At 38.0% G+C, this 26,980-nt stretch overlaps 1 protein-coding gene across 1 annotated transcript in view; it reads left to right on the top strand.

The window, feature by feature from the left end:
- The first annotated feature begins 6 nt into the window (after positions 1 to 6).
- Positions 7 to 26,980, top strand: part of CPEB4 (cytoplasmic polyadenylation element binding protein 4) — a 44,771-nt gene continuing 17,797 nt past the window's right edge. The window contains exons 1-2 of the mRNA XM_010579060.1: positions 7 to 2,420; positions 12,528 to 12,609. Of these exons, the coding sequence (XP_010577362.1) occupies positions 1,299 to 2,420; positions 12,528 to 12,609 (1,204 nt within the window). The 5' untranslated portion in view covers positions 7 to 1,298. The remainder of the gene's footprint in view (positions 2,421 to 12,527; positions 12,610 to 26,980) is intronic.

Genomic DNA, 26,980 nt, shown 5'->3' with positions numbered 1-26,980 from the left:
AAAAAAAAAAAAAAAAAAAAAAAAATCCCTCCTGCCTTCCCCGACACCAGGAGTCTTGCGAGGGAGGGGGGACACCGCGGGGGGCACCCCACAGAGACCCGGGGCCTGGCGAGCCGAGCCTGCCCGCGCCGCCCGCCCCTGCCCCGCTGGATGCCGAGTCCCTGAGGAGGAGAACCACGGACGGGCACGTCCAGAGGCGGCCTTCCAGCCGGGGGCTCGCTCGGCTGCAGGGAACCCGCGTATCTGGGTGGAAGGAGGCGAGCCCCGCATCAGAAAGCACCCTCCCAGCAGCAGTGAGAGCAAGAAAATCTCCTTCCCCTTCCTCCTGCACAACTCGCTGTCCCCTCCCTTCCCTTTTCCCGAACGCTGAATGCTGATTCCTGAGATGAAAATCTTCCTCTTCGGACAGCCAGGACTCGTATGAAGGACACGCAAATATTGGATCGTAAATGCGAAGCGAGTCTGGCGAGCTCAGAAACCCAGCCCAAAAGGAGCAGCATCAAGAATCCACCCTTCTCCTGCACAACTCACTCCCCACCCAACACACATAGAATACTAATTTCCTGAGATAAGATCTTACCCCTTTAAACCACCACATACACGCATACACACATACACGCACGCACAGAGTGTATATTATTACTAAATATAATAGGTTAAACCCAGCAGCACGGGAAAAAGCCTCTTCTGCAACTCACTCCCCCTTTTCACTCTTCTGAATGCTGAGATCCTGAGGTAAATTTTTCCCTTACCCACAGCAAAGACTCTTTTTGAACAGGACACAAATATATATTAGATTATAGAGATGTATTAAATTATTCCAGATTTAAATCTATTTTTTGCTGCCAAGGGGTCGGGGGACCAGACGTCATTGTATTTTTTTTTTTTTTTTCTTCCCTCCTAACTCATTTATGGGCAAGTCAAGGCTGCTGAGGAGGAAAAAAACAGGATAGTTAGAATCTCTTTATCCTTATTCCCCAGAAGCTTTTTCTCTCATTGCTGTGCATTTCCTTTAGAAAAAGGAAACCTTATTTTGTGAACCAAAGATTTATTTTTCCTTTCCTCCTGGCCAAAGGAAGGAAGCGGACACAAATTGACACGTTTAAAGAGTTGAAGAGATCTATCTTTTGCAAAAAACAAACGTCTTTATCCAAATCTGAAATAAATAGTGTGGAGGGAGAAACTGGAATATCTAGCTAAAACCAGGATACTTACTAATCTTGCCTCAGAAGAGGACGAGGTAAACACTAAACATAAACTTGTTCTTACAGGGAGGATTCCAACCCTAAATATAATAAATGGGGGATTACGGGTTTGGAGTGTTAGTGCAAAACAACACTGGAAATAAGTCAGCTTTTCCAGTCAGATTTCATCCACATCTGCAGCCTCCACACCATCATCAAAATGCAACCCCTAGCCCTGCTGCTTTTATAAATAATAACACAGCTGCCAATGGCAGTAGTGCTGGGTCAGCTTGGCTCTTTCCTGCTCCAGCTGCCCATAATATTCAGGATGAGATTCTGGGGTCAGAAAAATCTAAAACTCAGCAACAGGAAAAGCAAGAGTCCCTAGAAAAACAGCAGCTTTCCCCTGGTCAAAGTCAGGAAGCAGGCATGCTCTCTGAACCCGAGAAAGCTAAAACTGAAGAAAATCAGGGTGATAATTCTTCAGAGAACGGCAATGGAAAGGAGAAAATAAGAATAGAATCGCCGGTGTTAACAGGATTTGATTATCAAGAGGCTTCGGGGCTGGGTACTTCGACGCAGCCCTTGACATCCACTGCATCTTCTCTGACTGGTTTTAGTAACTGGTCTGCAGCTATAGCTCCTTCTTCTTCTACAATAATCAATGAAGATGCAAGTTTTTTTCACCAGGGAGGGGTTCCTACTGCTTCAGCTAATAATGGTGCTCTGCTGTTTCAGAATTTTCCACATCACGTCAGCCCTGGCTTTGGTGGTAGCTTTTCCCCCCAAATTGGACCCCTCTCTCAACACCACCCTCATCACCCCCATTTTCAGCATCATCACAATCAGCATCAGCAACAGAGGAGGTCTCCTGCAAGTCCTCATCCACCTCCATTCACACATAGAAATGCTGCTTTTAATCAATTGCCTCATTTGGCTAATAATCTTAACAAGCCACCTTCTCCATGGAGCAGCTACCAAAGTCCATCGCCTACACCATCTTCATGGAGCCCTGGTGGCGGTGGATATGGTGGGTGGGGTGGGTCCCAAGGTCGAGACCACCGCAGGGGACTGAACGGAGGGATAACACCCTTGAACTCCATCTCGCCCTTAAAGAAGAATTTTGCAAGTAATCATATCCAGTTGCAGAAATATGCTCGACCCAGCTCAGCCTTTGCTCCAAAGTCGTGGATGGAAGACAGTTTGAATAGAGCTGACAACATTTTTCCTTTCCAGGTGAGCATACTCTGTTATATCCGTAAGAAAAATAGCACGTAAGTGCATTAAAATGCTCTAGAAAGGGTCGGGTGTTTGAACAGTACAGTCTGATTGTGAGACTTCTGTGCTTGCAACTAAAAAAAAAATATATATGGCTAACTTGAAATGTCATAGTGTGAATTATGCTCTGACCTGTGAATCATGTTGTGGGTTGGTTTTTTTTTTTTTTAATAGTGGTGGCCATATAAATATCTGTTGCCCATCAGACATCTGTACTGGCCAGTTTCCTTCAGCTTAATACTTACACGCATTCAGAAATAGCTGATGAACAAATTTAGTTACAAGTAGCAAGTATATCTACAAAAATGAGTAAGGAAAAAAGTGCTGCCTGATGGAAGTATGAAAGACCTGAGGCCTTCTAAAGTATTCAAGAATGTACCGCATCTGAGAAAAAAGTATTAAGTGATTGTATTTTGTTCTACAGTATCATACAGACTTGTAGTGCAACATAATTGTAGCATTTTTTTTTTTTGAAACTTTGATTTTTTTTTTTTTCACATGATGGTAATCAGTGCAGTTTGCTTTCCTGAGTAATGACAGCAAATTTTGGTTACAGGCCATTAAATCATCACCAAAAATAGATCTGGATGAGTGTCAGTTGGTGGTCTCCTATATTTTATTATCGCCTTATCCTGGCAGGAGGCAGGTTGTCTGGCAGTTCAACCTCTCCTTCTAGGCTGACTTTTCATGGATTTGAAAAGAACTGTATGTTGGACGTAATTTGCAGTAAAAATTAAAACAGAAGTACTCTTCATCTGAGCACTAGTTAAATCTAGCTTTTATGTGTGTGTGCCTTTTGTAAACTCCTTTAGGGTGAACCCAAAAACCCAAGAGTTCTTTTACATGTAAAGGGTTGTTTTTCAGGATCTTCAAATGAGGGCAAAAGTAAAAATTTCAAAATGATTGCAGTATTTCTAGCCCTGCTGTAAGAACCAGGGTGACCTACTTTAAAATAATTTGAAAGATCTGTAGATAAAAACTATGCAATATGTCTCATGTTATAAACCACCCTAAAGAAACAGAAATATATTTAATAATGACTTTGTGGATTCAGACACAGGAACAGTTCAGTTCTTCGTAAACTGTTCAGTTTCTGTTTGGTTTGCAGGGCCTGCCTATGTAGCCTTCTGACAACAGAGCAGCTGCTGGCAATAACTTTCCATTAGAGACCTTTTTTCTACTGCAGAGCTACTAGCTGGTTCAATATCAGGTAGAGCCCTTGTAAATTTAGAATGCATAGTAATAATTGATTTTAATGTCAGGATTTGTAATTAATATAATGAACCTGTGTCCAGCATACCAAATTTATACACTGAAACCATTAGAAAAAGGGACACAGCTGGAGTCGGTCTTTTTTCAGCCTCACTGCAGCAAGACTTGGCTCGCAGTTTAATTCATTCTGTACCCTGACACATAGCTGATGTTCGGAGTGACAGAATGAGATCAAGTGTGTCCTTGCTGCTGTGTATAAGGCCCAAATATATACACAGTGATAGAAATGTGCTTGGTTTGACATCAAGGAAATTTCAGGAAATTGGCAAAGTCAACCTTGACTTCTGGGTTGTGTTCCAAACATAAAATAATCAGACACATGTATTTTGATCATGGTAAAGAAATAATTTTTGTGTAGCATGTTGGTATCTGTTTACATAAACACTAAGGTGAAGCTGTACATGTCAAGACCAAGTCTGACACTCCTTCATGCCAAGAAAAGGAAAGTGTTGGAGTGAAGTGCTTTCCAGTCTGTTACTATCACTTCTGTGAAGAAAAGGGCAGGGCAGCAAAACAGGACTTCAGCACTGCAGACCTAGAAAGATGCTGATTAATTTTGAAGCCATCTTGGACAACTGCTTTTTGTAACTTTTTTTTGTATAAAATCGTTAGCTCCTTTGGCCACTTCGTCATTTGTGTGTTGAAAGCACACTGAATTTTTGAATGGCTGGAAACAAATGATGTAAAATTTGACCTTTGATGTCTTTTTATTTTTTCTTGACTATGCTGATTGTATGCCTGACAAAGCAGAAATAAGGAGTTTTGCTTATTGTGTTCATGCATATATATATGAAGTATGCTTGATGATGCAATCGTGTACTGGACAAGGCTATTTTGTTACTGGAATCTTCTTAGATTCCTGTTTAGGAAATAATTGAAAGCTGTCTTTGCTGCAGCAACATAATGGAGTAATTTGATACAACTATCCCTTTCATTTAATATTTATGTTTTGGTGCTTAAATCATTAAGAAGTGTTGCTGCAATCTAGTGAAAATTAGTTTCTTTAGAAGGCAAGATGTAAACAAGCAGTTGCAAATATTTGGAGGTCACTTTCTTTTTTCTCAAAGGTTGTCTCTACTCCAAAGCTTGGTGAAACACAGAAGTCTATGTTTTGATGGAAATCTTAGGGTAACCAAGTGTAAATGCTCGTTTCCTCTTCGGAGAGGACAACATTGCATAATGTCCCTTATAAGCCACTAATGCGAGCTACTGCTGACTTCAAATATTTCTGCCCATGGCCCTTAGATGCTTGTGATGAAGTGGGCATTCCAAATGGTGCAGATGAAAGGAAAATACTGCTGTGATCTGTCTGATAATCTTGCAATTTGATGATTGCTTGCTTGGTATTGAGAGCTGCATGCAAAACATTGTGCTTTTTGTTCTAAGTGGTTTTGATTTGGAATTCTGTCTCATAACATTTCAGAAGTAGCATGTCTGTAGGAACCTTTTGTTGCAGAGATGGAACTGGAAGCAAGGTCGGAGAAGACTGTTACCAGATCTGTTAATGAAATTAAGTTTTGATATTGTGCTTTAGCCACTGGGCAGGCTTCCCCCTTCAAAGATCGTTTGAAAAGAGAAAAACCATTGTTCTTTGTGCGTTCATTTGAAAAGGAAATGGTCTCCAAATGAAAAAATGGTTCCTGAATTTAAAAAAAAAATTTTTTTAAAAATTGAGTCTCTTGGATATAACAGCCTTCCCTGAGAATTAATAAATGAAAATGCTTTGACTGTGACTACTGCATCTTACAAAGTTACTGATTTTTTTTAAGTAATTCTCTCTACTTCTCTCCCAGCAGCACTGACAAACTAATTTTTCAGTAATTGCATTTTATTGCAGCATTGCCTTCAAGATTGTTTTGGCTTTCCTTTTGCTATGTACTTGCACTTCCTCATGAGAGTGGAACATCCTGCCTGTTATGCAATGCATAAATCTTGCTTTGATAGGCATTTCCAGGTTTCCAGATCTCATCTTCAAATGTATGATGATGTTTTTTAAATTGGTCTTTGAAGGCACAAGCAAGTTAAGCAATAGTGTTCAGCTTTCTGTAAAAATGCTTAAAAATAATTTGTGTTTCTTCCTGGAATCAGGCTTGAAAATAACTGCCCGTTTCAAAGAATTTTGTACATGAGAGCAGTTCATTATATCCACTTGTTCAAAATGTTTTTTCCTTTCTTCTACAGTGGCTAGTTTCCAGGTATATAACCCCTTCCAAATCCATTGAGGGTCTGTGCCAGAGAGACTTTCTCTTCCCCTGGGAAGATATGGAATGTTTGGGAAAACACATACGTGATTACAGAATGTGTTTTAATTCTGAGCTATACGTCATGATTTGTTTGCTCATAGAAATGTGTTGATTTAATACGTGCGTTAAACAAATTCATGGAGAACTGGAATTAAAAAACAACCTCTTGAATGCACATGCCAATCTTTCCTCTTGAAGGAATTTTGCAAATAAATTTCTTTACCATGCCTCTTTATTTTAACATTTGTCCTTTGTTTTTGAGGAACCTTTTCATAAATCATGATGGCTGGTTGCATAAAATGAGGCTACTTGTTTTGCAGAATTTTATTTTTATTCTAGCAACAGCAATTATTCCAAGAAATTTCAAGCTATCATTTTAAAATAGAATAAATACTTGAAGTTGGATTTTTAAATGTCTGTTCACCCATTTTTCTGTAACTACATCAGCTGTGTAGTAATTAGTGTTTTGTATGCAGTTCCCCACAGCTACTGATCTGTGGAATTAGAAGCACTCTAATGTGGTATGACACGCACAAGTTAAGTACTGTGGAAGTTAACACTGTTCTTGTTTTATAAACTTACTACTGACGTTAATACTTCGGCTTTGGCCCTCCTGTGCGTTTTTGACCTCAGGGTTTCTTTTTAAAGAGAGCTTTTGTTAGAAGCTATTTGAATTATGTTTGTATTTTCCTAAGATTAAAAGGAGTACTCTTATTAAGCATTTTGCTTTGAAAATTGCATACTTAGCAGCCCAGCATAAAGACTGAGAACACAAGATATTGTGGAAAATAATTTCTGGAAGATACATAAAAAAACCTTAATATGTAGCTAAAATAGAATCAGACAAGTTACTGGAAATTCTTATAAAGGTCTGTAATTTCTAACACTTAAAAAAAAAAAAAAAAAAGTTCAAGTTTGACTAAGCCAGAAGTGCTCCCTCCCAAAAAAACTCCTATGTTATGCGTCACTTAACTTTTCCAGCCTTTTCTTATTGTTCCCTGGTGAAGCTATAAAAGATGATCAGGGCAGCATACAGCAACATCCTTTCAGGAAAAACCTGTTTATTCAAAGCCTTTAATTCACTGAATTCTGGACTGGGAGCTGGAATACAGCATTTGCAGGGTGATGGGAAGGAGGAGAAGCTTACCCAGAAGCATAATCAAGTCCAAATATGCTTTGCAATTAAAAGAAAAATGTGGAAGTTTTAGTACCTACAATACTACCTCTCCCTACACACTTACTTTGCCTGAGACACAAGGCCTTTGGATTGTGGGAAATACGTACAAGCTTTCAGAAAGTTTCAGGTTTCCTGTGCTATAATGAGGGTAACAAATGTAATTTTGAGTTTTCTAATTTTCACAAGTATTCTGGTTTGACAAAGATTTAAATATGTAAAATGAGCCCCAGTTTTACAACTACACGTACTCCATAAATACTGCTTAATCACCTTCAATAAATTGCTTAACACAATGGCATACTTTGCATTATTATTAATGCCTCGCTCTTCAGAATCGTATTTTATAAGATTAGGCACAGCCTTAGCTACCAGCAAGCGCTTGTACTTTGCCAGGCTTTACTTTTTGTACAGTTTGGATTTTTAGCATTGAGAGGCCCATCGTGGGAAGCACTGAATAGAAACTGTCAGGTTCTGGAATCTTAATTTTTCAGGTGATGATAATGCTGTGATTAAATGTAATGAATCTACACTTCAATAGTTAAGTTAGGTGTACATTTTTCTGATGTGCAAGAGAATTTATGTATGGGATTTTTAAGTGTAAAGTATAATCTTCCTGTGCATGAAAAATTCATGCTTAATTTCTTTTGCATAGGAGGATGTCATAGTATATATCATACATGCTTAGTACCAAGTGACTTTCTTTTTGGAATGAAATGTCTTTGGGCTTTGAAAAATAAAATTGGAATAGGAATTAGAATTTAGTGATTTCCTGTTTACAGGTGGCTCCATTTTTTACAAGACTTCTAAACATAAACTGTCTGGGTGCTAGTGGGGAAACGACTGTAGTCACAGAGGTGAAGTGGTTTGCCCATGCTGTATGAATCCAATGACAAAGTTGTGACTTGAAGTCCTGAGTTCTACTCTCTATGCTTTAACAATGAGATTACATTATTATGAGCACTCTACATACTTACAAATGATTTCTAGATAGTACGAGAATCAGAATAATTTTATTTTTCTGTAGACAGAGCTGGTCAGTGTATAGTTCAAAACTGTTGTGTTTGCTATTGTAGACTATTTACAGTCTTGATAGCTCTCTCTTAACCATATCTTCTAGCTGTCACCTCTTGTACAGTATTGTGAAAACAATACTGCTTATTCAAAATTATATTTAATGAATGTCTTTTGAAATGTTGGCTGACATTTTAGACATAGTGAGGTATTAAGACTGCCGGTTGATTTTTTATTTATTTATTTATTTATTTATTTTTAATGGCCTTGTGGTCGACCTGATGTCTTTCTGCTTCAGGTCTGTTTCCTAAGGATAAATATGTGTGTGCCCTTTGAGCCCTCTGATAAAGCAAAATTTTAGATGCCCTAAACAAACTTGTGTAAAGCCAAGTTCTTGTGATCAACCTGGGTAAATAGTATCAGGCTGTAGTTAACTTATTTTGTTACTGAAGTGTACATACTCTGCTTTATTCCAGGGTAGTCATTACCCCTATATTTTTTCTTTATAAATAAATAAAAACGTATACAGTAAGCAATGCAGCTCCATGGAAGGCACTGTGACTTTGTGAATTGATCCATTAAAAACACCGCATTTTTATTAATTCACTCTACATGAAGTCTTTTGAAGAAAACATCACTTTTTTCCTAAGTATGGTGTGGCTTATGTGCTTTATAACTCATAACTAACATGTATCTGAGAATAGCTCACACTTTGTTACCAGTTAATCATCAATATCTTGACTGTTACAGCTTTTTCGGTGTTACGGAATTAAATGTATAGTTACATATTTCTTCAGCGATATGGCCACTACCACTAACCTGTCATCAGTCTTTATTTTTATGTTAGGTATATAATACATATATGTATTTCAGGTATAATATGTGTTTCTGATAAAATGTGCTGGCCATCTTGGAAGTTAAGACTGGCAAAATTTGTGCTACTGTTTTCAAAGCAGTCTCACTATAAAAGGCCTTTAAATTGTATAAAAATTCTAAAAAACTGCCAGTGGTGACTTTCTGTAGTAGTGTCGACCCTTTCAGTATCAGGACAAGTAGTCAACTAAATTAGTGGAGTTCTTTTATAATAAGCACTGTGCAAACCTCTGAACCAGTTGAGCATGGCATTTTGGCTGGTCTTCATTTAGGATGTACATGACTGATATCTTTTCATTGGATAGATGTATACAGGTTTACTTATATGGCAAGTTCTTGAATTATTCTGCATTTCCAGAGAGGTGGACTGCTGCATTAATTTCAGGAATATATCCAAATTCAGTGTAACAATAGTAGTGACTCTTAGTGTTGTGCTTAACATGGTTTGTTATCTTCTAATTGATAAGCAGAGATATGGAGGAGCAAACTGTTTCAAACAACCCACAAATAAGACTGATCTTCCCAAGGGTGTTGAGGCTGGGGCAATTCAGCACCACAAATTGGCAATGATGATTAGATAGCCTGTAAGCACAGAGACCTTTTGTTGGAAAGAGAGGCAAGAAATAGATAGTAACATATCTGCATTTTGAGGGTGCTGTAGCCTATGTCAGTCTTCTTCATTGCTATGACAAGTTACTGGAACCACTGGAGAGCGTGAGTATGAATGTGGGCCACATTTTAGCCAGTCTTCCTTTTTATGTGATTGCTAATAGCTGCGGGTAGGAATATGACCAGTTAGTCTTTTGTATCGGTGCGCAGGGTTGTGTTTTAAAGTTTTTGCAGTATGATTAGAAGCTTATGGACCTTATACTACAAAAGTGACAGCTAGCTGGTTCACTCAGAAGGGGAAAACTATAAACTCCTCACCACAAAAAGCTTCTATTGGAGAAGGTGGTGTCCCCCTCAGCTAACCAGTTCAATTCCATTTTTTTTCTCAAATGTTTAAATTTTCTGTTCTCAACATTAAAAACTTAGCATTGCAGCAAACCCCTCTGTTCCTTACTATAGCTCAACCCAATGTAACACAGATGTTTGAGAGACAAGAGACTATCTTTGGGCTCACGTACTCCAGCTCATACATAGCGCAATAAACTAGAAATTACTCAGCCTGGGTTTCTTCCTTCATGTCACCCAGACAACTGAAAGCTTAAGTGCCACAAATTCAACAAAGATTTGGAACTACTGAGGTTCTACACTTTGTGAAATAAGAATTTTGTAGCTGTTCATGGGTTGGACTTGAGGTTAATTCCATGCAGAGAAACACAATACACTATGAAAGCCAGAATGAAAGAAGGAGTAGCTACTGAGGGTTGTCAGGTTTTCAGAAAATGCTCCACCTGTATTTTAGGCTGTTTTTGTCATGTTGTGAGGACTGCTGAAAATGTAGATTGTCTTCTGGCATCCCTTCCTGAGTTACACAGCTGTTGGATCCTAATGGGTCCACGATGCAGATCCAAGGACTTTTACTCAATCCTGCTAAGGTATTTTAGTTTAACTAGTTTGAAATAGTTATGAACTAGTAATGTAGAAACCCAAACAATAAACTAAATACTACTAAGAAAGGAAGAAACCAGTCAGAAGTGTGTGAAAGGAAAACAAAGAATTTAAATGCTCGTGATAGTTTCTCTAAGGTGCCTCAATAACCTTGTAATATAAATAACCAAGGAAATAAATACTGTGGAGAGACAGGGCAGCGCCATGCTTTTTATAGCAAATTTGATATTGGGCTAGACTAATAAAGCAAATGGTTCCAAACTCTGATCTTTCTAATGGTACTTGAAATGCAGCACATCCAGGTAGAAATACTTCACCTGCTCTGTGTCAGTAATAAACTTCTGAGGAGAGGAAAAATACCAGAATATTTCATTGAAAAATAGTATTTTGTAGTGGTCAGAATGTAACTTATAAACTTGGAAATGGATCAGGATTCTAGGAGCTAGTGGATTCCTGCTCTTAAAACAGCATTAGGTGTTTAAAGTCCAAGATGACTGATCATTGTCTAATACAAAGAATGCCTCTTGCAACACTGCAATCAATACTGCTTTAGCATTTCATCACTGGAAGTAAAGGACATTATAACTTGATACACAACAGTCTTTGTGCAATACTGTTTTTTACTTTACCACTGGTTTTAAAACTTATCAAAGCTAGATCTGTGTGCTTTGGAGAAATTTCAGCTTCACAGCTAGAGTTGGGGACAAAAAATATATATTCACTGTTATAATAACAATAGTTGTAGAGAAGCAGTTTAGAACAAATGTCTGTCTTGAATTGCTCACATTTTGCTTTCTTATTTGAACAGATGCTTTCTGTGCTTGATGTGAGTTCAGAGGTGAATCTCTTAGAACATGAATGAAATAAAATCTTTAGAACTGATGTTAAAGTTCTTTTTGAACACAGAAAAATTAAATTCAAGGTGGATTAATATAATTGTATAAAATTCTATTGAGGTGTTTCTACAAATGTCAAAATGTATAAATACACAGATAGCATGGATAGGTGAATAGTTTTGGGAATGAGAGTGATTTTTTTGCCTCCATTAGTGACCTTTTATGATACTGTAAAGACTTCAAAGTTTACATATAATTTTGAGCTATTTTGAATTTGCTAATTAAAATAATGCAGTGCCAGGACATTTTATGTTGTCTTATGCTAATGAGGCATCAGATTTGTATGACATGGAATTTATTGGTTTAGTTGGGAAAGTCTGAACCGTACACGTTTTAAATTATGGTTTTGGTTAATATGAAGGAGAAATATTTGGTAAGTATACTTCAAATGGCTTGAGATAATGAAACAGTAAGGTACATGAGACATCTTGCCTCCCATTTGTTGAGTCCTCCTTCAATTCTAGTAATGCCTGCAATAGCAATCTTGAGAAGTCAGAATTAAAAATCAGAGCTAGGTTGTCACCTAGTAAACCAGACTATTTGGAACACTACCACTTGTATGGAATACTTTATAGTTATGTAGAATTTGAACTGACTGTGCAGAATTAGATTATTTAAGTTGTTGGGGGCAGTAGTTAAGGTGAAGGAAATTCTATATGTTTCTGGAATTAGATTGTCTTAAATTCAGGCTGAAATACCTATTTTATGATTTCTTCTTGCAATTCTGTCTCCCAGGATGTGATCTTTACTTCCTAACTGTGAAATTATTTTTAACAAAGTTTAACTGTATAGCGTGGAATACAAACTAAATATTGAATTGGGTTTCTTAAATGATTGGTTATGATAACTATAGATCAGATTCATATTTAAGAATATTCTGGGTTTTAATATTCCCATATCAGACTGACTTTAGTGGTGTATGTGTTTTTGCTTAATTCTGCTGTAGTAATGTAGAATAAAACTGAAGTTTTTATGTTTCAGATGGTCTTGTTTAACACTGTGTGTTGCCTAAACGGGCTTTGTTTGTATTTGCTTGCAGGATCGCACAAGGACTTTTGACATGCATTCACTGGAGAACTCGCTAATTGACATAATGAGAGCTGAAAATGATTCACTGAAAGGTAAATTTAGAAAGAGACCATTTCCTGCAGTAAATAATTGGGAAGACATGCTTACTTAGAATAAGAAACTTCAGTTTGGGTTAGGAAAAGTAAAGTTACATTGTGCACCTAATGCATGTCAGTCAGCTCAGGAAGGCCTCCTTTTTTTCAGTTGTCTCTAGATGAAGCTATTGGAACACATGAGCACTTGAGAGTGTTTCAACTTTATACAAAACAATGTGAAACACAAACATAAGCTGATCTTTTGTGTAAGTTGCCAGTGTTGTTTTTAATAGATACAATGTGTGTAGCCTGTAAAAATGATCAACTTCAGGAATCTTGTGGAGCTCAGTGAGACGTAACGTTTTGCTTAATAGTGTTTTACTGCTGAAGTCACAGTTCTTTCTGTCTTGGGGAAGAATGAGGTTTAACTGTGTCATTTTGAGAAGAACACTGAGTATTTAATCATAATTTTTTTTAGTTCTTTACCTCTCTTTTTGTTGCTGCCTTGAACTGCAGAATTCTTTGTACCATTAGGAAAGGAAAAGGGGGTTGGACTGACTTGCAGTTAGGATTTATCCTTTTTTTTTTTTTCCCCCAAAGGTGATCTTTCTTTGAAAACACCTCAACTTAGAAAATATCCAAAGCATTGTCTACATATTTTATCTAAACCTGAATAGAAACTGCTTATGGTATACAATTCAGATGTCTAGTTTCTTATTATTGTTCTGTATAATGAGTAATCTATTTCAGTTCGATGGTTACTTGTGTAAGTAAAAGTAGTTCAGCTCTTACTTATGCTCATTATCTAAGCATTCAGTTTTGTTACCAGTCATGAGACCACTAAAAAAAAAACCCCTGCATTTGTGGTTTCTGAAAGTGAATGTCTTTCGATATCAAGGCTTGTGGTGTTAATGAAATTTGGCTTGTTTTCATAGTGATTCTTGCTCAGAAGACCAACCTTTGATAAACTGGCAGTAACTTGAATTTGTTGCATTCACTGTGGTCTGAAATGCAGCTTGCGTTTCACATCCCCAGTACTGTGCAGCAATTCAGGGTAGTGAGAAACACTAAGAAATACACTTTCCTATTGAAATTACAAGGGAGCTTGATGTAGATAAAAGTAATACCAAATGAATTAAACCCCCAAAACGCATTCCCCCCTTATGTAGTGGAGGCCAGGCTTTTATTAATGACAAGTAGTAATAGCTTTCATTTGTTTGGTTTTTTATGCTGTGTGGCAACATCCTATGCCCCCAGCATTGTGTACTGAGCCAAGAATCAGGTGCCCTTCCTTGACTGCAGCACCAGGGATTTGCCCTGAGACCTTCTATTCAACTGTCAGGCAGGCCTAACCCAGGTTTTAGCTGCTGAAATCTGGCAAGATAACAACCCAAGGTGACATGGCTGTAGAACAAATAAAATTTCTCTTTATGTTTGAAATTAACAAATTCAGGTTCATATGTATTTATATTCAGCAACTAAACAAGGGTACTGCTGTAACAGTGGTATGATTTTTAGTTTAAATGCTTTGAAAAGATTCTTTGAGATTGAAATGTTTGGGTTTTTTTGAGTGCTTAGCATGTTTTAAGAATGATAGAATAAGTGTGTCAGCAAAGAATATGTATAGTTCTGATACACGTTAATTCCCGCTTGAGCTTGACTGTTAATCCCCTCTCTGCAGAGTCATCTATGGTTTGTCTAAAATTTTTGTGTGTGTTGTATCATACTGATCAAAACACAGTAATATCAATCAAGCATTGTTCTGGGAATTACTTCTTAAGATTTTTATAAATTTTCTGTTTCATGGTTAATAGTTATAAAACCGTAAACAAAAAGCCTCAAAACTGAGATGAAAAATTTAAATGATCCTATGTGAAATACTTCATTATGAAGTCTCATTTTTCAAGGATTTCCTCAGCAAAAACATTGTTTGCTTATAGTGAAATATGCATCACACTGAATTGACTGCTGCTTGTCTGGCGTAGCATACAGTAACTTAGTTGCTGTAATATACTGAGGAATGGATCTTTATTCAAACTATCATCTACCATGTTGTGGTAAAGCTGCAGTGATAGTCTGTTAAGTAGGGCGGGATTTGTAAGGAGAGGAAATACCTTTAGTTAAACCAACTGATACAGCTGGAAAAATTTGTAACTTGCTGGTACAAAACATATTTCAAGTGAAGTCTGAAGAAGGGCTCGTGATTACAAGCCTGTTGTGGTTTTGTTTCCATCTGTATGAGTTGGTGTGTGATTATTTCTTAACACAGAGTCTGTCTCCTGTTTTCACTTTTCTCTTCTTGCCTTAGCTTTATTTAAACTGATTGAAAGGAATCTTTAAAAACTTTGGATCTAGAAATCTTAAAATTTGACAAATTAGATTTGTCAGTTCAAATCTTCCTTGCCATTTCAAACACCTGCAGTTAAATAAGCAGATCCATAAGAAGTTTTTCATTTTGCATTTTAAATGGGTTAATCAGTGCATACAGTCCTTTTAAACTAAAGTTGGATACTCTCAGAAAGGAAAAGCTTCTGGGTTTGAGACTTTAAAAATAGCCTGGGCAAGACACTAATAAAACATACTGTAGAGAGCAATCTCAGAACGGCATGGAAATAATTTAGATGATCTAATAGGTCTCACTGCTATCTTGTGAGTCTTTGAGAGACTTTAATATTGACTCAATGAGTTCAGTATGTAACACTCACACCACCCCCTTTCATACTGTAATGGACGTCAAGAGAAGGAGGTACTTATGTTAAAATATACTTTCAAAACAACTTAAAGAGTATGGACATGATAATTGATACCAGTCACAGTTTGGAACCCGCTGTCTCTTGGAAATAATTTCTGTCTTTAAATGGTATGTTTAGAGTGGCAGGTTTTGGATCCTGTAATAAAATTGTAACTAGGAATTCTTCAAAATTTAACAAAATCCATTCACAACGTGTACTTCATGACTGAGGTGGTTAGGCTGTGCTAGCCTTGGAGTTGTTTAGGACAGTAATAATTATGTTCTTAGGTTGTCTTGCTATATGAAATAGTGTTTCCTGCTTGAGGTTCAAAGGTGAATCTTAAGTATCATTGATTCAGTACATTCAATATTACCTTTTCACGCTTTTGATAGGCATTTTACCATATTTTCCTTCTTTTTAAGGTATATTTTTATCCCTGCTCAAATCCTCTTCCTTTGCTGAGCAGCTGCCATTTCAATATGTTATTTTTATCCACACGAGTGAGTGTTCTGCATGCTGCATAGCCAATGACAGCCTGCAGAAGCCTTTCCCTGGAGACTAATTGCATCTTCTTTACCATGTATTCGGCCTTCGTGAGCTGAGCCTGGGATCCAGAGACTGATTTTTGAATCTGGGTCTTCCAGATGGCAATTTAAGCATTACTGTAATAGTAGTAGATTGACTAAATATTTCCTTGTTAAGTGACACTGAAATGTCTTTAAATACTTTATAACCACAGACAGTTTTATTACTGAAATATCCCATGGTTCAGTTCAGAATATAAGGTTATTGCCTGGAAATTATGCAAGGTGAAATGGATTAAAGAAGCAGGCCAGTACATCTGCTTCTAGCACTGCAAAGCATTCCTGTAAAATTTGGGTGTGAATAGCTCAGTATCTGCATGAATGCTACGAGTGTGAAATAGTCTCTAAAGACTTAAACATGCACAAAAAGGAAAGTTTTAGAAGTAGCGTAAGGTCAGAGTATATGTACAGATACTAGGAGAGAGAGCCGAATGGCAGCTCTAAACTTTAGAGATCGAAAGCAGAATGATGAGAACTGGCACCATTCAGGATTTCTCCAAGCAAGCGGATATACCTATCTGTATTTTTAAAGCAATCATCAGCCCCTTAATATTGATCTGAAAAACTATTTCAGATGTGAAGAAAGTAGGTAAACCTCATGAAGTGTTCTTGGATGAAAGGGATCAACATAGTTTTCACAGCATTTTCTGAATATCCGATAAGAAACTGAACTAGTTGTTTCATTTCTAGCTGTATGGATTATGCAACATGTTCATATTAATTGAGTAGAATGGGCCATTTGGTTTCCCATATGATCCAGAAAATTAATGAGAATCTGGTGAGAATCAGTCCCAACTTTTGCCAAGGCCTGAATAACAAAGGCTACAGTTCTTTTTAGGGAAGTGGTCCTTTATATATGCACAGGACAAAATCTGAGCTATTTTAAAATGTAAAATAATAGATTTTGAGGTTTTGCTTAAATTTTAAAACCATCTTTGTTTTCATAGCAATGAGGAATGCTTGAGGTTGGTGGCTAAGATCAACCTTCCTTCCCTACTCTTGGTCTGTCCAAAGAGTTCATGATCTAGTTATTGAATTCTGAAAGTCAGAGGCCTCTGGCAAATGTGTACATCTGTACGGATGCTGCAGTCATCTTTGTGCCTCTGCTGCTTCTTGTACGTGAGCGAGCTTTCACAGGGGAACCGTGGTGGTTGTACCTCAGACTCCTGTGAGCAGCATCAGTGACTGATCTCTTCTGTGTGCCTCCTCTCAGAACAATCCTATCTAAGGATTACTCATTTGCAACTTTTTAATGTATCCAATTTAGGAGAAAATGCACAAAACCTTTTGCTTCTACTGCACTGGGCTGTAGACAGTTTTTTTGTAGACAATTAAGGCTTGCCGTAATTGTCTTTGGAAACTGTTGGTGAATTACTCTGTTGAATGTTTCCTACTCAGGATCTTCTTGACTTTTACCTCCTATGCAGTAACCATGAAAGGCTAATGGGATTTGCAGACTTGAGTGCGTATTAATTAAGAGGAAAACCAATTGTTTTACTCTCTCAAAATACTGCTGAACTGGGTCTAACAGCAATAAACTACCAACCCATGCTGATGGAGCTGTGATGGGGGGAACGCAGTCTGTGTGCATTTTATTTGAAATCATCGGCTCCCATTCCTGTTGCAAGCCACTATTTTCAGTCAGTCAGAGTGGAAATACTGTGATTGCTATTAACAAGTAAGGGCATGCTTTCTTTCCAAACGCAGCTAATATTCAAAATTTTGGGGCAATGGTCAATGTTTTAATTTTTTAGTCTTTTGGTATGCTTTTTTCCCCCAGTTCCTCTCTTGGCAATTGAAGTGTTTATTTATCCCTACCTTTCCAATATTTGAGGTTTATCAGAGCCTTTGTTTAGAAACAGCCAACAATCTAGTAAGAAAATGACATCACCTGGGCAACAGTAGGGAACAGAAATCTTCTGTTAATAAATACTGACTTGAGACCATAGACTGGATTCTAACCTTACATAGAAGTAATCCCAACCATACATAATATATGATTTTACATTCATTGGACATTATCTAATGAACTTCCAGCTTTCTCATTTAAATTGACATTTGGTTTTGTGGCTTGAACGAAACGCTTCTTTGTAAGAGATGCTTAATTTGATGAGGCTTAGAAAGGCAAAACCTGATTTGGAAGAGAAAAAAAAAATCATGCCTCAAGCTTGCCAAAGGTGTGAGGAGTTGAGCCTGGCTGATACAGGGCGAGACATCAAAACATTCCCCCCCCCACCCCAGCCCAACCCCTCCCGTGAGTGTTACTGACGGTCCTTCCGCGCTGCCGGAGCCGCAGTCTCACCTGGCACTACCAAATACCCCGACGTGGAGGTGAGCGCCTTTTTCATTTCAGGCAGGGGCGAAGAGAATTATTTTTTTTTAAAGTGGCAGCCCGCTGAAACCTAGATAAAAACACTGGCGTTTAACAGCCAGCCCCCTCCGCGCGGCCGAGCTCTGGTTTAGAGGGGGCCCTCCGAGAGGAGGGGGTGTAGCGACCCCCCTGCGGTCGTTGCCTGCGTGGACTCTGCCGAACGCCGCCTGGGTGCCCCTTGGGCGGCGGTTCCGGGAGCGGCCGTCCCCGCGCGGCCTGCGCCGGCGGGGGGAGGTTCGGCGCCGTGAGGTACCGCCGCTCGGCCGGGGGTGGGTCGGGGCAGGGCAGGGCTGTGCTCGGCGGTGGGCCACGGCGCGCACTGCTCCGGAACGGTAGCCGAACCTCTGCTGTGTTTTCAGGCTGGTGCAAGTTGACAAGACTTCTGGTGCAGGTGGTGATGGGGGGGTGGGTGGAGATATGGTAGAGCGTTACCTTCAGTGGCAGGTTCCACTAACTTTGTTTGGAGCCTGCTCTTCTTTGAGCTCTGGTTTAAAGGTCACCGTCTGTGGTCTTCTTCCTGAAGGCGGTTTGAAGCCTGCGTGCTCCTTTCGGTTTGTGTAATACCGGTATTAAGCAACAATGGAGGCTTTTAATATGGCTGTATTCTTAAAGTCACGAGCAGGCCCTCTCTCCCCCGCCCGTCCCCGTAACTGAGGCTTCTGAGTCCTCACCTACAAAACCCACAGGCCCGTCAGCAGTGTGGGTGCACGGGGCGTGGGTTATTTGTGTAGCAAGAGGAAGAACATGGGTGTATACAGGGTATTTTTGACACTTAAAGCCTTGAAACTAGACTGGTTGCTAGGTTAGCGAATGATTGCCTGGTTTTGTGGCACTGTATGCCATAAGAAAACGCAGTTGATTTAAAAAAAGGTTTTTAATTTATAGCAGTCTGGAATTAGCAGCGTGTAGGCAGATGTAAATGGAACGAGAATTTGCCCGTTCTTTGGACTGGAACACAGGTTGCCCTGAGACAAAGGTAGAGTGTAACTTAGGTTAAGACTTCTGAGATTATTATTTTTTTTCCTGGTTATTCCTTGACTTTGGCACCTTAATTTTCTGTTATCGACTGCAAAATGCCAAGACCCATTTATACTATCTCAGAAAACATTGTGCATTACCTAATAAATAATATAAACCATTTGTATCCACGTACACTGATGCATGTGGTTTAAAACATAAAGCGGTAGTTAAGTTACTGCTGTTCGTTTTACTGTTTGCTGCAAATTCTCTTATTATGATGAAAACTGCAAAAATCCCAGGACAGGGATGCAGCGTTTAAGATGGTATAGTAAACATTTTGCAATCATCTGGAATAATTTGGGAAATTATAGCACAATCCAAGTTATGTACTGAAATATAGTAGTTTAGTATTTGTTTTCAATGGTGGAAAACATCAGTTGGAAGAGGTGAATTACTGTTGACAGTAAATTAATTCCCTTGGATTTATTGATAATCTTAATTTTAAGTGTGTGGTAAGTAGTTTGTAGGTTATGGTGCTAATCAGAGTTTGGGGAATTTTTCAAAATGTTGACATTTATGTGCCTTTGGAACTGCATTCAGAACTTGAGTTTGACTAATGTTAAATATTGTACTGGAAGAAAATAAGGTAAGAAAACAGATACTGTTGGTTACCTGTGCTGGTACTAATTTTACACAGGAATTACCGAGTAGTTTAAACTCTCTGATAATACCTGCTTTTTTATAGAAATACAGGTCTTGATAATGCAGATGTCAAACAACTAGATGTTTATACTTGACTACTGCAAGATTTTGAGGTAGGGTATTAATTCAGCTGAGGAAGAGCAACACCTTGATTTATGCTATCTGTCTAAAATGGAGCCACTGAGCAATAAGCTAGAGGGTATTAATGTAATCACCCTTTGAGGCCAGGAAATTCCTTCCCCTGCCACCACAGAGCAGTACAAATATCCCAGGGTTTTCTGATCCTGGTCCAACTTTGAAATCAGTGTTAGGATTCCTGTTAACTTCATTGGAGTATGAGACCTACCTTTTTTTTTTGTCAAATCTTGAAACATTTCACATAGGCCCCTTGCCATGCAATCCCATCTCCAGAGTCTGTATGGAAAATTAAATGCCTTTCATGCTCCTTAGACAAGATATTTCCTAGGAATGCATGTGCTGCAAATGATGTGGCAGTTAGAGATTTTTAAAACACACCAAAACACTGAAATACTGCTAAAAATTTTCGTGTCTAAATCGGTGATTTGATCTTCAAAAGTGTTACAGCCAACAGAGTTATGCTGAATTCCATGACAGCAGCCTTGCTAATCTGATTAAAACCTTTCTAAGATTCTCTTGGTTTCTTTTTTATATTTTTGTCTTTGTTAAATTAATTCCATCTCTTTTTTAAAAAGTGTGTTTAATCTTATGCCTTGTTTAATATCACTGTCCACCAAGTGTTTTGTTGGTTTTTTTTCTTTTTTTCTTTTCTGAATTCTTGCTTTGATAATCTCTGACCATTCTGGATCATCTTCAAAGCAGCCTTTAATTTGGAGCTGTATTCTGTGAGTAGTGTCTGTTCCTTGTTTTAGAAGACAGAGCTTGCCCGCCTCCCTTCCCAAACTGCTGAAACTTACCTGTCTTTCGTCTTTTTGCTTTGTTCACTTTTTTCCTTGATGTTGAATTGTTAGCTCTTTGAGTCTTTTGTTAGCCACGTTTTGCATACTCTCTACCATCATGTTTATCAGGCTAGAAATGCCATGAAAGGAGCAGAAAGAAAAGCCTGAAGTGCTTTTCTTAAATCTGGAGATAAAGAAGGAGTGGGAGGTATAATGAGAATGGGGATGAGATTTGAGAAAGGTGACACATGAGGTGTAAGTGTAAAGGGGAACAAGCTTCTAGGGATGTCACACAGAAACGCTTTTAGTAGTGGGCAGTCTTTGCATATACCCAAGAGTGACTATGTGGCAGCCTGAAACCTGATCTTTGCATCAGTTACTTAAGGTATTTGAGAAAGAATTGTGATGCATATAGAATTTGTGTATTCGATGTCTACTTATTTTAATTCAGCATTAGGTAGAATGATGAGAACTATTGATGAGGTGAATCTGAAAATAAATGAATCTTACAGTAGATTTATCCATACATGGCTTAACGTATTGTTTGTTGGAATGCAGATTGGTTAGCTGTGATGCTAGTTTGTTGGTTTTTTTGGTTTTGGGTTGGTTTTTTTTTCTTCACTATGTGTTGATAGTTGGACTTTCAGGTGAGTGGAGCAGTCCCATGCTGTCTCTAGATACGCTAATGTCAAGTGTTGAATTCAGAGATGGGGGGAGTGGTATTCTTTCAGCTTTACTTAGAAATTCTATTAACAAGAATCCCAGCTCAGCAGTCAGATTGAACAGGTATGAGTAAAGGATAAATTTTGTCTATGGAATGTGGGGATACTTGTGATAGATAAAATCAAATGTATAAACCAATTAATAATACATTAATAAATTCACAGTAATTTATAGTAATGTTACATACAAATCTTCATATTGTCATTAGTGTTAGTGCACAAATGATGAGGGAGATGGGGTAGCTTTCTGAAGGCATTCTAAAGAATGTCCTGGTTGTTCATGTGTCATTTTAAATTGTTATAATAAATAGTGTTGGTGTCTGGTCCTGTGTACCATTTTGAATCTAGACTGAGGAAATGAAGCACTGATTCTTTTAAAATACAGTTTTCTGTTTCTCTTCCCATTTGGATTGGGTATGGGGAAGTGTATTGTACAGTTTTTTCACATATATTACTGGAAAAATTAGTGTCTTATGCTGTTTACTGTAAAAATGAAAAATAGGGAAATGTTATGCTGCAGAGACTTGAGTGTGCTTGATGTTGACTTGCTTGTGTTACTATTTCCTTATTGTTTGGGAGTGAGGTAAGAGGATGCTTAAAAAAGGAACAAAGCCCTCATGTTGTATTCCAGGCTGTCTTGTGATCATTCCTTCCACAGACAAAAATAAATTGCTTTGAACCTATTATTGTACTTAAGGAACTCTGGTTTTAAATCTTGCAGCATGTAAGTATATGCCAGCATAAATCCAGCTCTTGCAAGTCACATGCAGGAACTGCATTTCAGGTTATTCATTAAAATATGGGCAGAATTCATGGTATAGGTATGGTGGTATAGGCAGATACCAGCATCTCTTGAGGAGAATTGCTGCATATAAAGAATCCAGGAACACAGTGCATATGAACTATGACTGCAAATGGGGGGTTTGTGAAGTTTTTGCACCTTTTCCATATGTTTTCATAAGTTGTTCAGTAAATTCTGTAATAGGTTCAATAAATTGTTCTTGTCACTTACAAAGTAAATTCTGTCTAGCAATTTTTAGCATATGACATCCCATTCTTTCCTTTCCTCCTGTCAGAAAGTCCATCGTTAGTATGTATTTTGGAATTTCCTGAAGTTACACATTTTGAAGTAGTTCTGTGGCTGAGAACCTGGTTTACTCTTTGCTGGCAAAGCTGTGTAATGCTTGTCCTTCTCCCAGTTGCAAACTCTGCCTTTCATTTTTTACTTTTAAAGTGAATATAGTAATAGTTTAAGTGTTCAAAAGATGAATGCTGCCAATTATTCCATATCATAAACTGGAAGATGTATTGAGGGAAAAGACTGGATGTTTTTGTAACTTCTTGTCTATTCTCCAGAAGTCATACGTTAATATGAAATAAAGCTCAGTGCCGCCAGCAGTCGGTAGGGTGCCTACTTTTCTGAAATACATGTGTAATTCCAACTAACATCCAGTCTCCAGCAGAGGGTTGTGCTCCATGATTTGCTTTTCTGCTTTTGGTTTCTTACCTCTGACCCTATGGGGGTTCCTGGAGGAGAGGGGAGAGTTATATTCAAATATGTATGATATTTAAAGGTTCCACTTAAATTGATTTGCAGTAACCCAGTATAAAGTAATTGGAATTATGGAAAAAAATACTGATAACTTGTAGACAAAGCTGTAGCTATGTTTAGGATTTATAGCAGGTTTGTTTAGGAGAAGATTTCTCTGTATTCTTCTGTTTGATAGTGAAGAAAACTTCAAAGTTAGCTTTGAAGCTTCTGTATTTTTGAGAGGAGTGAGACTGGATTTGGTTTGCCACCGTTCATGAGTAGTTAAGTGGTTGTTGAAATGTATGAAAGGTATCTCTTGAGGTTCAGTGCGTGTGGCACTGTGTTAGTCTGGCAGACTACCTGAGAGCATCAGCAGTAAAGGAATAATAATGGTGGTAGTTTTTAAAGCTCTCACACAAACCGAACTGCAGTGTTTTCATAGGTACCCTAGGTACCCCTTCCTGCACCACCACCACTCCCACCCCCCTTCAGACTTATGCTTGAATAGCATGCTGGAAGCATGTCCAGGACTTTTTGTCTCAGTTGCGCAATCTGGGAGTTAGCTTGAGCTTCCCACAAAGGTGGATTTAAACCAATGCTGGGCTGGGCTGGCTGAGTTGGAAGCACGAGTGCCTCTCTGCCCTGGGTCTTGCAGTGGCAGTGTCTCTGGGTACCGCTACAGCTGGGTTTGTGCAGTGAATGGGAATGAGAGCCATTAGTTGTTGGGTTTTTTCCACAAAGATTATTCTTTTCTGAATATAACTGCACAATCTCTTCAGTGAGGCAGTTTTGCTTTAGGCAGATTGAAGTCCTAAAAAATTGGAGTTCATTGCACAAGCCCTGGAAACAGTAGCTTTCACTTTCACTGTTTCTCAGCTTCTCTCCCCCTCCACCCCCCTGGTTATTTGATGTATAAAGTTGTCAACAATCGAACTATTAGAAGTTACTATGCTGATGATCTGCTTTGTGCCATACAGTCAGATTCTACCTTTTTACCATGCGAACCCAAATAATTCAACATAATCACAGGTAAAATAGTGTTAACCATCAGAAGAGCCACAGCTAAAAGGCTTTTATAGGTAGATTCTCTTCGGGGTTTTAGAAGAAAAGAAACCTGTTTGCTTTTTGTATGTCGGTTGTGTTTTGTGACAGTGACCCAGAATTTAAAATGAAAGATTGTAGTCAGACCTGTACGTGAACGCTACAGAGTACCAGAAACTTCATTTCGTTGGTGTTCTCGACAGAAGAAATGGATAAATACTTGTCTTCAGGCATCTAGCTTTACTTGAAATAAAGCATAATACTTGCATCTACAATAGTACTCTTGTTTTTCAGCATTTGTTTGGACATTTTGGACATAAACTAGCACTGTATTTCTCATCATGTGCTTTTTTTGTTTTACATCGTGCTGCTTTAAAAATAAATTAGGAGGAAAAAATGCAGGTTTTTGGCATCTCTGCCACTTAATTTTGCAGAATCAGTACTTCCAAAGGTGTTAATCCTTGATTTTACTGTGCAGCCAAATGTAGTCTACTTTTCTAGTTTTGTGCTGACTTTGACATTGCTGAAAGTGTGACAAATATACATTTTGCAGATGTATATATAGAGGTGTTTAATTTTTGCAAGACTGTCTTAGATTAAGAAAATACTATTTGAATGTTTTTCTTTCTTTGATGTTCGGTAGTGTTTGAAATCCACAAAATAGGGAATCTCTCATACTCCTTTTTAGTAGCTTATTTTTGAAAACAACTTCTAAAACAGGGATCTCTGACATTATCATAAAGATGGCTGTGACTATAAGATGCAAAGTTCTGACGTGGACTATGTTTACTGTTGGTGTAGATTTGTTAAAATTTTGATGAATTTATTCTGTATTGACAGAATTTATCCTGGGTCAGGTATCACGTGCCTGTGCCACTCTACCATGCATCGGCTGTTGTTCCACAGTCAAAAGATCATGTGCTTGGGATAATTTGACAGAAATGAGATTATGTGCTTGAATTGGGCAAAATTTTTTGCACACATGCACATGTTTTATGTTAACGATCATGGAACTGTAGCCTAATCCTTTTGTCCTTAATATTTTAGAACTAAAATCAAGGAATGCATAAAAAACAGTACTTTTTTGCCTGCCATGCAACACTTCATGACACTATCTGCTTTCCTACTGGAAATGTCATCTGAGACTTAAGTTGTAAGGAAGAAATACCTTTGTGTATAGTACATATAGGTAGATATGATTTTTATGTTCTAATTTGAGAAAGTACATGTATACCTCTGAAAATACCTGCCTTGGTCTCTGAATTGCTTCTTCATATACAGAGATAATTTAAGCAAAGGTAGGTTAAATACAGATGTTCTTTATAATTTTCATTTTTCTGCTTTTGGTTTGGTTAAGGATATGATTAGATTTTTCACTAGAAATAGGGCTTGAGATGACCTTACAGAACTTCTTGTGAAATGTACTGTTGATACCTGTGGTAGAAACATGTGGTCCATGCATTACATGTGAAATGCATTGTGAAACATGAAGTGATGATAAAAATCTAACTCTGAGTTATAATCAACCCTGCCTGCCCTCAGGGAGTAGTAGGGGGAAAAAAGGTAATAAAATACTATAGTTCATATTTTAATGGCCCTGTGCACAGCATTGTCAATCTTGCTACAATTACAAAATACAGTTTAGTGTAATTTAGAAATAAGGATTTGCTGTTGGAATGGCAAAACCAGATTGTACTTCAGTTATTTTTCTGTAATTTAAAAATAAAACTCATGAGAGCATAAATATTTTCTATAATAGATTCAAGGATATCTAGCTCACATTTAGAAATAATCCCATGAAACTTGGATGCTTCTGTTTCTCTAAAGGTAAGTCCTAAGTGAAACAGAAGACAGACCAGCAGCAAATTACGTCCCTGCCTTCTGTTTAGGGGAAGAAAATGACTAGCAGAGTAAGCCATTTCAGTGACAGCTTGAAACTCGGTGTTTGTGTGTTCATCGTATTTGCCTTCCAGCATAATAAACTGGCCACCTAGGACCATCTACAGGTAAAAGTTTTTTAAATAATAGGGAAAGGTTTCAGTATAATCTTAGAGAAAACCTTATTATCCCCCTTTTTTTAAGAATCCGGACTCTTACACTTTTCTCCATTTCTATAATATTTAACAAATAGCTGATGATGGTATAGAGGCTTTGTTTTCCCTTCTACTCTTTACTGCTTTCGTTTGCAAGAGTTGTAGCCTGTTTCCCCTGTAGTAGTTCCCTCATTTGTACCGCAGGTTCTTGTCAGTTTTTCTCCCTAAAAATCAGCAGTTAAAATCATTACTTCATTCATGAAAGCTTATGAAATTGGGATCACTTCAGCAAAATCTTACTCAGCTTGAATATTTTTCCTAAAGCCTGTATAATTGGTGTAGAATATGAAAGAGTATATGCAAATTGACAGAAGTTTCCTAGCTTGCCTGGAGCTGGATGGTGGAAAGCTGTCTCAGTGGTAGAGCTAATACCTGGTGGAAGGGTGTGATTGCATCTTACTTGTTCTCACAGTCGGGTTATGAAAAAGTCAACATGAATATCTGTCCCTTTTAAAATTAAAAAATATTATTCTGGTAACTTCAGTGATTAATGTGCATAGAAACCTGAAATTCCTTGGAACTCACTAATGAAGCTAGTCTGGTTTGATCTTTGAGAGGAAGGAAATGAGAGCACATCAATCACTAATGTAAAAGATCACAGTGTGTTACTATATTGGCCTCTGTGTCAAGGTAAAGAACAGAATCCCTGCCTTGAGGAGCTCCTGGACTAGAGATGTGAATTAGGTACGGAACTGGACAGGTATTACATCAACCTAGACTTCGCATGCCTTAAAGC

The sequence above is a fragment of the Haliaeetus leucocephalus genome, unplaced genomic scaffold (assembly GCF_000737465.1).
Source record: "Haliaeetus leucocephalus isolate CR32 unplaced genomic scaffold, Haliaeetus_leucocephalus-4.0 Scaffold656, whole genome shotgun sequence".
Classification (NCBI taxonomy): domain Eukaryota; kingdom Metazoa; phylum Chordata; class Aves; order Accipitriformes; family Accipitridae; genus Haliaeetus; species Haliaeetus leucocephalus.
The sequence above is the reverse complement of the archived record's forward strand: the minus strand, read 5'-3'. Positions and strand labels throughout refer to the sequence as shown.